Source organism: Sarcophilus harrisii, chromosome 3 (genome assembly GCF_902635505.1).
Source record: "Sarcophilus harrisii chromosome 3, mSarHar1.11, whole genome shotgun sequence".
Classification (NCBI taxonomy): Eukaryota; Metazoa; Chordata; class Mammalia; order Dasyuromorphia; family Dasyuridae; genus Sarcophilus; species Sarcophilus harrisii.
In genome coordinates this window covers 66,556,354-66,568,495 of record NC_045428.1, presented here as the reverse complement: position 1 = coordinate 66,568,495, position 12,142 = coordinate 66,556,354, and the positions used below count along the sequence as shown (strand labels likewise).

Sequence of the window (12,142 nt, the reverse complement as noted above, 5' to 3'; positions counted from 1 at the left end):
ACTTCCAAGCATCCGGCAGGATAGGTCTTAATATCAGTCAGTCATTAGATTACACATGAAGCTGAAAAAACATTAAAAAAGTCATGCTATTCTCTTTTCTTTCCTTGACAGTGACTACATTTGGACCTTATTGAGCTACATGGGAACATCTGGCTTATGGAGCAGCTGCATCAGTATTGCCAATGAGCCTCTACTGAATTCCAGTTCTGGCCCTTGGTTAATGATGGAAGTGTCCTTCGTGGAATGTTTTTTTGTTTGTTTTGTACTTTTTTTTACTTCTGTATCACTAAAGTGATTCTAGTAAGGACAGAAGATGCTGGGTCAAACAATTAGGACTGTTTTGTAGAGTGGAGTGACTGGAAATATGGTCTAGGGCATTGAAATTTATTAAATACTTACCCTTAATATCTGTCAGCAGGTAGAAATAATTGAACTTATTCCCTAGATAGCATGAATGATTGGTTAAAACATACATGACATATTTTCTTTCTTCTTTCCCAAACTCCAGGTGAGCTTCTCTTGAAAAGCTCTACTCTCCTTCCCTAAATACACACACATACCCTTCCACTCCATAGCAGTCTTGCAGTATCCTGGACTCCCTATTCTGTCCTCCCTGCCTCTACGTCATAAATGAATGTCTACTCCAAGAGACTTGGAATGGAAAATGCCATCTGCAGCCAGAGAGTGTTATGGAGACTGAATGTGGATGAAAGCATACTATTTTCACTGTTTTCTGTTTGCTCGTTTTTTTCTTGTGGTTTTTCCCCCTGATTTTTCTTATACAACATAACAAGTATGGAAATATATTAAAAAGAATTGTATATGTTTAACCTATATCCCCTTGCTGTAGGGGAGAAGTTGGGGGGGAGAGGGATTTGGAACACAAAATCTTATAAAAAATGAATGTGGAAAACTATCTTTATATGTGTTTGGAAAAATAGAATACTATTGAGAAAAAAACATATAAATTTTTCTGAAGAAGCTGATTTGAAGCATTTTGTGCTACTGGCCTTGTGTATATTTTGTATTGCTTGCTCCAGGTACAAAAATAATGGCAAGTTATGACTCGCTCTATATCTCTATGTCTATATCTAAAAATTACAGAATACAATGGAAAAGGAAAAGAGATTGATATATATTCTCTGCTGTTGTGTATTCCACAGAAATATCATGAAAATAAATGAGAGGTACATATATAAAAACCCATTAGCATCTTCGAGAAAAAACAATTGTATAATTTAGTATGTTTTTATAATCAGAGTTGCATTTCATTACCATAAGTAAAAGAATAGTTACTTAAAAGCCTTATGTTTTCCATAAATGCAACCAATCTCCTCTATTCAGAAAACAAAAAGACAGAAAGCATAAAAGAGAAAATCAAGGACTGAGATAAAAACAATTTCCTTTTCAAAGTCTTTTTTTCCTTCCCCACATAAGCAAGCCTATGTTGGAATAACACAGAGACATGATGAGAAAGTTGCCTTTAGAAATATATCTAAGTTGAGTTCTTAAAGAAGCAAGTCTTCTATTTTGCTGCTTATTGAATCAGTTATATTTAACTGATATATCATTTCAGTGGGTCATACAGCAATAGTCTTAATTTCTTCTACAAAATGCATTGAATTGACAAAAGAGAAAGCTAGAGTAAAAAAAAAATAATCAAGACACAATCTCTTGGAGAAACTAAACAGGCAGCATAGTTTAAACTGGGGTCAACTATGTGGAAGTTGAATTTAAAATAAAAAAATTACAAGCGCTACAGTTTTACACAGTAATCAGTTAATAAATCCCAGATACTTTTAAAACTTTTAAAATAAAATGCTCTTATTTAAAAGGGAGTCAATGTAAGGGGCTCACTTATGTAAGCAAACTGGGCAATCAGATTTCAAGGCTCATTTCTCAGTTATCTAAGGAGCATTTTAAATGTTGGTGATTGAAAAGGATTTGCCAGACTGTGTTATTGCATTGAGCATCCCTTCAAAACAGAAGACAAAACAAGGTCTCAGACATAGCCATGGCAGTTAGGCTGCAGACTCCCAGGTCAAGGGCAGCCCATGCAAGTAAACAAAAGTACTTTGCCTCTTCCTTAGGGGACAATCATTGTCTATTAAGCATCACTGCTAAGAAAGAAATGAAAGAATATGGGCAACGCATAAAAAAGCAAAACAAAACCCAACATTAATCTATTTCAGTTGACAGATGGCAACAATTCAAGATGATTTATTAAGCACCTCTGATACGGTTTCTGCTAGACAAAAAAAATACATATTTGCTTTCTTGGGGCTTACATTCTATTGGACATGAAACAAAATGATTAAATCTGGTTTTATAAAAGGCTTTTCATTAGTTATCTTTCTGACTTTTATAGATAATGGGGAGAATGAGGTAATCTGATATCATTAGATTCAAGAAATTGTTCTTTCTGTATTCACATATAAGGAAGGGCCAGATTTTTCATCTCTCTAACAGTATACTCAAGCTTTCTAGCAACCTAGTAACTGGGAAGGATAGAAGATCATAATTGGAAGGAACCTCAAAGTTAATATATTCCTGCTCCTACCTAAAAAGTAATCCCCTTTACACACTCCCTAACTATTTGAGTATCTCCAGCACTCCTCCAGCACTTTTGGACTAACCTCACTTTAGAAATCTGTTTCCAAACCAGGATTTCTATACATAATATATATTATATAATATATATTATTTCTAATAACTGGCCCAACATCCTTTTTGCATAAAAAGTAATGTTAACTAGTTATAGTCCTGAGGCACCATGAGGAATGTTTTCTGAATGATCAAAGAAAAATTAAACCACATTAGGTTTAGATTTGTTGTTGGGTTCAGCAGATTTTATTGTACACTATTTGAAAATAGTTCATCCTGCCATGGGATAACCAGCAGCTTCCTATCAACTAAGATTCATTTACTTGGTCTGTTGCCCCATTCCCCACTAGACTGTGAGCTATCTGAGAGCAGAACCCAAGTATTATTCATCTTTGTCTCTATCAGTGCCTAAGACTGTACTTTGCATATGGAGGCATTTATTTTTAATTTATTGAATTACTGAATTTTCCTTTTATGGAAATCAGCAGAGTCTGAAGTTCTCCAAAGGAAGAACTGAGACTATGAAGTCTCCCTGATGATTTAAACACATAAAGTGAGTCCCCTAACTAAGGATTACAATCCTCCTTGTAATATCTCCTAGAACAAGATCCATACTAGGGCTAGTTTTAGTTTTTCCTTAGAGCTGAGCAGGGTTCCACATCCTTCTGCACACAGATAAATGAATTAATCATACCACAGACATTTTTCTAATTCTCTCCCTTTGTCTCCTTCCTACTTGTAATTCTCCAAAGAAAATCCATGGTACTTTGGCTGGTTGCCCTGATTCCCCAGGGAAAAATTCAAGTTCTGTTCCAGGTTCATCTCTTTAGGGGCTTGGAAACGGAAGGTAAGGTGATTCCTTATGGCCATCGGCCAAGTAGGTCAGTCCAGGTTTTTTGGGATAAATGAGGCTGGCCATTTTAAAAAATTCTTCTGCAGCATCAAGAATAATGAGACGATCCTGTTAAAGCAAAAAGAGAGACATGAGGTAGGGCTGTTTAGGGTAGTGGGGAAAGGCTCTCAAAGTCACAAATGAAACTGCTTGATGGTGACACCATTTGTTACATGAACTGACACAAAGTGAAACGAGCAGAACCAAGAGAACATTGGACACAATGACGGTAACACTGTACAATGATCGACTCTGAATGGCTTAGCTATTCTCAGCAATATAATGATCCAAAACAATTTCAAAGGATTCCAGATAAAAACTATCATATACCTCCAAAGTAAGAATTGATGGAGTCTGAAGGCAGATCAAAGCTTAAAAAAAAAATCATCATTTTTCATTTTTTTTTGTTTGCTTGTGTCTTTCTTTATAGTGTGACTAACACAGACTTGCATGACTATGGTCTTGCATGATTACATATGTATAAACTTTTATCAAAATACCTGCCTTCTTAAGGAGAGTAAGGAAAGGAGGGAAGGAGCTAATTGAGAACTCAAAATTTTTAAAAATGAATATTAAAAATTGTTTTTACATGTAATGGGAAAAACTAAAATATTAAACATTTACCTTTAATCAATCAATCAGCATAATTAACACTTTAATTTTATATTTAATTTGTTATAATTTAATATTATAATTATAATATAATATAATTAATTATGATTTAATTTAATAAGCTATCATCTACAATGCATGAGCAACAAACCAATGAACCCTCTTCCAATCTGACCAATGAGCCTCTGTCTCCATAATCCTAGCCCTCTCCATAAAACTAGGTCTTGCCTCATTGCCTCATTTCACTTCTTAATTTTATTAAGTACTTTCCTTAGTTGATTATCCTGTATGTAGTTTATCCATACATTGGATGTCGTTTTCCCTACTAAGCATTGAGTTCCTTCAGGAACATGTGCACATGTATGCACATATATCCCATTGATATGTTCATAGTTAGTAGAATATCAGGGCTAGATGTGACCTAAGAGATCACTTAGCCCAAGTTCCTTTTTTTTCCCCAAAGGAGAAAACAGAAGCCTACTTTCCTATTTAAGTGTCTTTTCTTTTTTTAGTCCCATTGATTAACAATAAATTGATTATCAATCAGTGATAAGCAACCAGTACTTATTAAACATATTAAATTTAATTTTTAATCAAAATATAAACTTATTAAATCTGATTATTAAAATGATGACAGTTGCTCACCTATATACAGTGCTTTATGGTTCACAAACACATTTTCCTCACAACTCTGGAGGCAGTGCAAATATTATTAGTCTTCCTCCCATTTTACATACAAGAAAACTGAGGTCCAGGGAAATAAAGTGATTTGTCAAATATCAGCCTTGGAAAACCTCACAGCTGAAATTCAAATCTAGATATCAAATTTTACAGGTTTGCCCTCTGAGGCTCTGCCAGCTCTGAGCTTCTATGATTTAGTGGCCCCAAGACCATTACTGCCTGACTCCTAAATGCCCTGACTAATTCATAAGTCCTTATGAATATCAAGAGAGGTGAATAATGAATGAAAAAAATTCCCCATGACCTTAAAGCTTATATAAATGTTAACTCTCATTGTCATTATCTTTTGGGAATAGGATTTATCACTTGTTGACTATGTTGTAAAGATATTAATTATGAGGTAGAGGAAGGAGTGCTGAATCTGGGATCAAAACCTGGAGTCAAATCCCAATTCTACCACTTAAAACCTGTGTCATCTTGGAAGTCATTTAGTATCTTCTGGTCTCCGTTTCCTCATCTATAAACCATCTGGAAAATAAGACTGGACTGATCTGCTTTATAAACACATTCCCAACATTTAGTTCTTCAGCCTCTACTTGTATATCTCCTGGGATGGGCAACTCATTACTTAGCAAAGCAGGATTCCTTCCAGCTAGACCTGCTAATTGCCACCTGTGTAACCTTTATACTGCTGGGTTTCAGTTTCCTCATCTATAAAGTGAGGAGAGGTGGATAAGATGAAATGATTTTTAAAGTTATTTACTGCTTGAAAATTCTATGATCCTATGATGTGATGAAAAGTGTACTTAAAGACCTAGGTATTTGGAGATACAAACGAATGTAAAAATCTTCAGTGGAGTCACAGTTTAATGGGAGACACAACAAGCAAACAAATACATGCAAACAAGCTGTATACAGGATAAATAGGAAATAATTAGCAGGAAGGTGTGTTTTAGTCAGGGAAGTCATAGGTCTATGATGCTGTGCTCTCTACAACCCCTTCCCAATTCTTCTAAAATTCCAAGACCTGTGGTCCATTGCTGAACTCCCTGTCCTATCAAATACCCTATTATTTGCCCAATTACAATCTTATCAGAAATATCTCAGAATGTTTCTATAAGGGGCAAAAGGGAAACCCCAGGGGACAAAAATCTATCTGCAATGAACTATTTTATAAGTTTATGGCCAACAAAAGGAAACCAAAACCAGATTTATCTCCAAGTCTAAGTTGAGGTGGAAGAATTGGTGGAAAGGGTTGTAATCTCTCAACAAGTCTTGATTTAATACAAATATTAAGGCATATAGGCAAATACACATAGCCAAGGCCAGAAATAAGGGAGGTATTGAAGTCAACAGGCCTCCAAGCCTGGTTCTAAAGACAAAAATTTAAACCTAGTCAACTTAATCATTATTATGTCCATCACCTTTTCTCCATCTGTTGACTATCAGATTTCCAAAGATCATGTGTGCTGAGATTCCACTGGCACATGTCACTTTGAATAGAATCTAAAAATATTATTGGGTCTAAAAAAATATCAAAATCGTTTTTTTCACGTGCTAAGTAGAGTTCGAGGTAATATTAGGTTAAGAAAGAGAAGTCATCCACTTACCACCACAAAGAGGTATCTTTCTGAGAGCTCCCAATTTGTTGGAAAAATATTTGTCTCTTCAGCAAGTTTTAACAATATCTCCCGTGCTTTTCTTGTATTTTGAGAGTCACTGATGGTGCTGAGTTTAGTCACTGATAACAAGGAATCTGCTTCCTTCTGAAAGCCTAGAACAGAAAAATTCCCCATTATAAAGCAGTGATTTGACTAGGAAATTATTTCTTTGCAGGGGAATGACCGTTTTCACTAGAATGTGTTGGCAAAGAGGGTGAAATCTGTCTTTGGTGCATTCCTCTCCCATTTTCTTTCAGCCTCTCTTCCATAATTTTGGGTATTCATTCTCCCTTTCCTTCCCCTATGCTTCTTTCTGGGCACCCAAAGCCACCTCAGCCTGCCCTCTCAAACAGTGAACTATATTCTTCCTTCTAGCCTCCTCTCCCAAATTAAGCTCCCACATACTGCAGTGGAAAGGAATACTAGACCTGGACTTAGGAAACCTCAGTTCAAACCTCAATTGTTCTACTCATTAGCTGTGTGCGACTCTGGTAAAGCATTTAAAACTTAGTTTTAATTCTTAGTTTCTTCTTTTGTAAAATGCAGAAAACAGAGTAGTGGCTGCTTCACCACCTAGAGAACTATATAAATGTGAACTATTGTTACCATTCCCTAACAACCTAATTAAAATAATTCATGCTAAAGTATGAGTTGTATGGTTCTCCAAAAGAGTGTTCACATTTTAAAACAGGAGTTCTAATATGTATCTCAAATTAATAAGGCAGGCAAAACCCCAAGGCCAAAAGAATATAGAAGAATCACTCAACTCTATGATATTAAAAGGTTGTAATTCATGGTCTAGCATTTTTCTGGTTCCAAAAAGGAAGACTTGTCCCTTTGAAATTTCATAAATTAAGAGTTAGAAGGAACTTTGGAAGCCATCAGGATCCAACCCCCTAATTTTACAGATGAGAAAACTGGGACAGATGTTATATAATTTTTCCCAGGGTCACAAAGCCAATAAGAGTCTGAAGCTGGATTTGAATTGCTGACTCCAAACCCAATGCTCTATCCACAACTGATTGGGATAAAATTATTTATGCTATTAAACATTTACTTCCCAGGATTATTGTGAGGTTAAAATAAACAATTTGTGTTAACAATATAAAATAAAAGTGGTTTTGGAAACTTGAAAGCAATATATAAACACCATCATTATTATTATCATTATTAACAAATACATCATTTAAGGTACCAAAATTTTTTTTTCTATTTGATAGTCATGGAAGATGACAAAGTTAGCATTTGTATATAGCAAGGTTTGCAAAGTACCTTTTGTGTTATTTCATTTGATTCTCACAACAACTCTGGAAAGTAGATGCTATTATCATCCCCATCTTACAGATGAGAAAATTGAGGCTCAGAGGTTAGATTTCTTGTCCAAGTCCATGCAGCTAATAAATTAATAAAAAAAGCAATATTTCAACTCATGCCTTCCTTACTGTCAGTCCAGCAGTCTACCCCACTATGCATGCTAATAACCTTAGTGGAATAAAAATATGGAACCTAACAACGTGTGTGTGTGTGTGTGTGTGTATGTATATATATTTGAGACATGATGAATTATAAGATAATGGGAACAACAGAAGAAGTGAGTAAATAATCCATACAGAGTAATCATTCTATTACTGGGACACTTTTAACCAAAACAAAAAATACATAAATAAATCAAAGAAAGGTGGAGGAAAATGGTTTTCTATTATTTGAACACCTTTGTGTTCAGATAATAGAATGTATGCACATTGTTATAATAATATATAATAATGGGGGGGAGGGGAAGCATGCACAGTAGGAAAAAAAATCCTGTTTAAATAATCACAGCTCCTCATAGTAAGACTTTACCTAAATCTTCCAAAATGCGTTTCCATCTATTTCTCACTTCTCTTCGAGTTCTCCGTAAAGTGTAGATATCGTAGTTGAGTTTTTGCCATTCCTGTAGGATAATCATAAAATAAAACATCATCTTATATTTCCCAGAACATCCCTTATCCTTGCTTGTAACTTGTAAGCCATCTATCTCTTCCTTATTCTATAAAAACCAATTGCCATAGGTTGAAGCACATTACTAACAAATCCTACTAAGGCAGAGCCTTGGTCAGCATTGATGAGGAAGCATCCAAAAGGCTGCCTTATCTTCCCACTGCAGGGGAAATGGAAAGCTTATTCATTGAGCTAGAAACTCCCCTCATTAGATTATTTCCTACCTGAGGAATTTGTATAGTAGCAAATGAGACTTATAAAACCTTTCACTGAATTGGAACTGAAGGAGTGTCCCTAAAATTCCCAGATAGGGAAGAGGTAGGCTCAATGGAGATTTGATGCCAACTTTAAGCTAATAAGGAGAAAGAACATTAAACCGACGATCCTATGCAATCTGGACTGCAAGCAAAGTCCTCCCACCTTTGTAGGAATCAAATAGAACTTATGTTCCCCTGGTGTAGCATTCAAGAACCCTGGATCATGCCCTCAGTTCCATGCAGAGGCAACAAGGTAGAACTTTAGTGGTAGGTACCTCATGACAAGAGCAGATCTAAAAACCAAACCCATCTCCTACTGGAATTAACTCTGACTTTCTTGACAAACTCAGGCACTCAACAAGGATCCAGAATTGCCCGATTCTGCAGGCTTCCTGTTCAATTTTATGCAGGAAGCCACCTGGTAGGTCATAATTTTGAAATCTGAATCCTTCCACTCTCTTCAAAGGGAATTTGAGAACTAAGTACTTTTTAAAAGGCCTGTTACTGGAAAGTGTTTTTGCAAGGCCCCTAAGGGAGTCACATTATAAGTGGTTATTTTCATACCTCCCTGGTTTCCTAGAGCTTAACAGAACAAGGATGTTGGCACTGTGTATTCACCATAAAACCCCATTCCAGTGGTTCTGGCTAAAAGGACATACTTCTAAACGATCTATTTAAGGAGCAAATCTCATGACAACTTGGCTCTTCCAATTTCATGGAAAACTCCTTTCAATGAAGATCTTTGTTCTTCAAGCTAGTTTACTATTTCAAGGCTGACCTTGCTCCTTGCTTATAGATTTTTGTGGCTAATTCAGATAGGCTCAGACTGTGACAAAGAGGTGGCAAAGAGGGATCCCTGAATGCTTTATCATAACACATGTGCTGATTAACATTTGTGGCCCCAACTTTGGTATTAGATTTTACAGGGAAGAATTCACAATGAGTTTGTACTGGTATAATGTCTTAGAAAAAATACTGACTTTGGACCACAGAAATAAATAATTGTGCCAATATATTATTTATTCAATTACCAGAAAAAAAGAAGTCATCTTTAGCCCCCATGCAATAGTATGCATTATGAGAAATATAAAATAGGAAGATAGTGACCTGTCCCAGACTTATTCCTATTAAATTCCATCAAATTTTCTGAGATGAATCAGATAACAATGAGTATTATTATTATTGTCATCATTGTCTTCATGAAATACCTAAAGCTTTCCAAATGCTACATGTGTATGTATAAATGTCTATTTTCACATGCATATAAATATATTATTTGACTCTTACAATTATGTGAGGCAGATGGTTTTAGTTGTACTTTAAAGATGAAAAAAAAAATTCTATACTGCAAAATTCTAAGACACAATCATTTGTTAATTACATTAACAAATAATTAATTCTGTAGGCAACCAGAAGGAAATATAAAGGAAAGGAAATTATTTAAATTATTCCACACTCACCAAAAACCATAGGAGAGAATAGGAAAATGGGATACAAATAGCAAATAAGCTCAAGATGCAACCCAAAATGACATACCTGAAAACCTGAGCCTAAACAATGAAAGAAATGTTTTTAAAGCATTCCTATTATGGAACAAAACCATCCCCTTATCTTCTGTAGAAATTGGTATGTCTAAACATGAGACACAATAGGGGGGAAAAATGGTACCAGAAGAAAGAACTCTAAGACAGAAGAGAAAACTCAAAATGGCTATGTTAGAAGTTTTAACTCCATGAGAAATATAGAGAACTAAAGAAAGAATCAAGTATAAGTTCCATGAATCAAAGAATAAAAAGTCTAGAAAAGACAAAAAGAAAAGAAAAACAATTGAGAAAATTCCCTTTTTAGAAAAAAAAATGGGACAGAAAATGAAAATTTTTAACTTAAAAATAAATCAAAATGAGAAAAGGAAGAAATTTCCTTAACTACTTAACAGAAAAGATAGAAAAGTTTAGATTATTAGATAAAAGTGCCAAAATTCTGGAACCAGGAAAAGGAATAACAAATGGAGGGAGAAGGCTTTGAGAATGAAACAAAAGAGTTCTTAGAAACATCCATGTTAATGTATATTAAACTAAAATAGCTATAAACATGTCTTTACAGAAGGGGGGAAATTCTAATATGAGGGGGTAAATCATTAGAGAAATGGAGGAAAATCCAAACCTCTCATAAGTTTAAATGTGAATGGGTGCCAATAGAATTTAAAAAGTGATCACACAGTCCATTGCTTATAAGAAACACAGCTAAAAACCAAAGACTAAATAAAAAAGACAGAATAAAATTGAATGTCTATTACAAAATTTATTATACCATCAAGTGAATTTTAAAAATCAGGAATTGCAATTGTGTTTATCTATCATACAAAACAAAAACATTCACAACAAAAAAGAGAATAAAGGGGCAACATTTTGCCAGTAGGAGCAATAGACAATAAAATAATATCAATATTAAATTTACAAAAAAAAAATTTAATTGAATTATAAAAAGACATAAACATGGATTTCTCCATCTTGCCTTCTTTCTCTAAGAAAGTCATCATTAAGAAATCTGACTCTCCTGCAGCAAGATTGAATCAGTCTTGGTATTACTCATATCAGTATCATCTGGTCCTCTTATTTAACTCAGTGACTAGAAGACCAGGATAGGGATTTCAGGGCCTCCATTTAAGGAAGGGGCCCAACAAAATCTTCTCATTTCCCACCAGCTACTCTGCTTTTGGACGTTTTTAGATTTCTTCATAAAGCTCCCACTCCGGGTGTTTTCTCCCTATTGTCCTCTCTCCCTCCTTTCCCTTACCAATGCTTCCACTTCACCTTCTTTTTTATGTGATGTTCCCCCATTAGACTGTATATTCTTTGAAGGCAAAGGAAAGACTGCCTCTGTTTTTAAAAATATAGGGTTTGCGCTGTAAGGGACACTTGAGGTCAGTCTAAGCCCTTTCATGTTACTGATGAAGAAAATGAGACCCAGAGACTTGCCCAAGACCACCTAGACCCAGAAATAGGATTCAAGTACAAGCCATCTAATTCAGTGCTCTCTCTTCTGAAAGATAAAATACAACCCACAAAGAAGCAGTAATTCCATACTGAATTCCCAGCTCTGCAGTCCTGCCTAATTAGTCAAAGAAATCAAAAATCAATAGTAAAGTCATAGCCCAAACTAGAAAAATACTCAGGAATATGCACATGAACTAATGGACAATGTGTAAATTCTCATGTTAATTCATGTTGTTTGTTACACTACTACTAGCCTGTGTTATATTGCTATGTGCTTATGTAACTATGTGTAATGCCTACCATATTGATGGATTTATGTAACAATCAGATCTCTGAAATATACCTATGATACCCTTTTAAATTTAACGTGCAAATTTAACATTTTCTTCATCTCTTTCTTAAGTCTAGATAATCAACAAACCAAGCCCTGGTTTTATATTTCCTAGTTGTAAATGTCCA

General features: G+C 35.0%; 1 protein-coding gene across 1 annotated transcript in view; it reads right to left on the bottom strand.

Moving 5' to 3' along the window:
* Nucleotides 1-982: 982 nt before the first annotated feature.
* MREG (melanoregulin) overlaps nt 983-12,142 on the bottom strand; it is a 64,189-nt gene continuing 53,029 nt past the window's right edge. The window contains exons 3-5 of the mRNA XM_003766869.4: nt 8,293-8,383; nt 6,400-6,563; nt 983-3,565 (exon numbers count right to left, since the gene is read on the bottom strand). Of these exons, the coding sequence (XP_003766917.1) occupies nt 3,431-3,565; nt 6,400-6,563; nt 8,293-8,383 (390 nt within the window). The 3' untranslated portion in view covers nt 983-3,430. The remainder of the gene's footprint in view (nt 3,566-6,399; nt 6,564-8,292; nt 8,384-12,142) is intronic.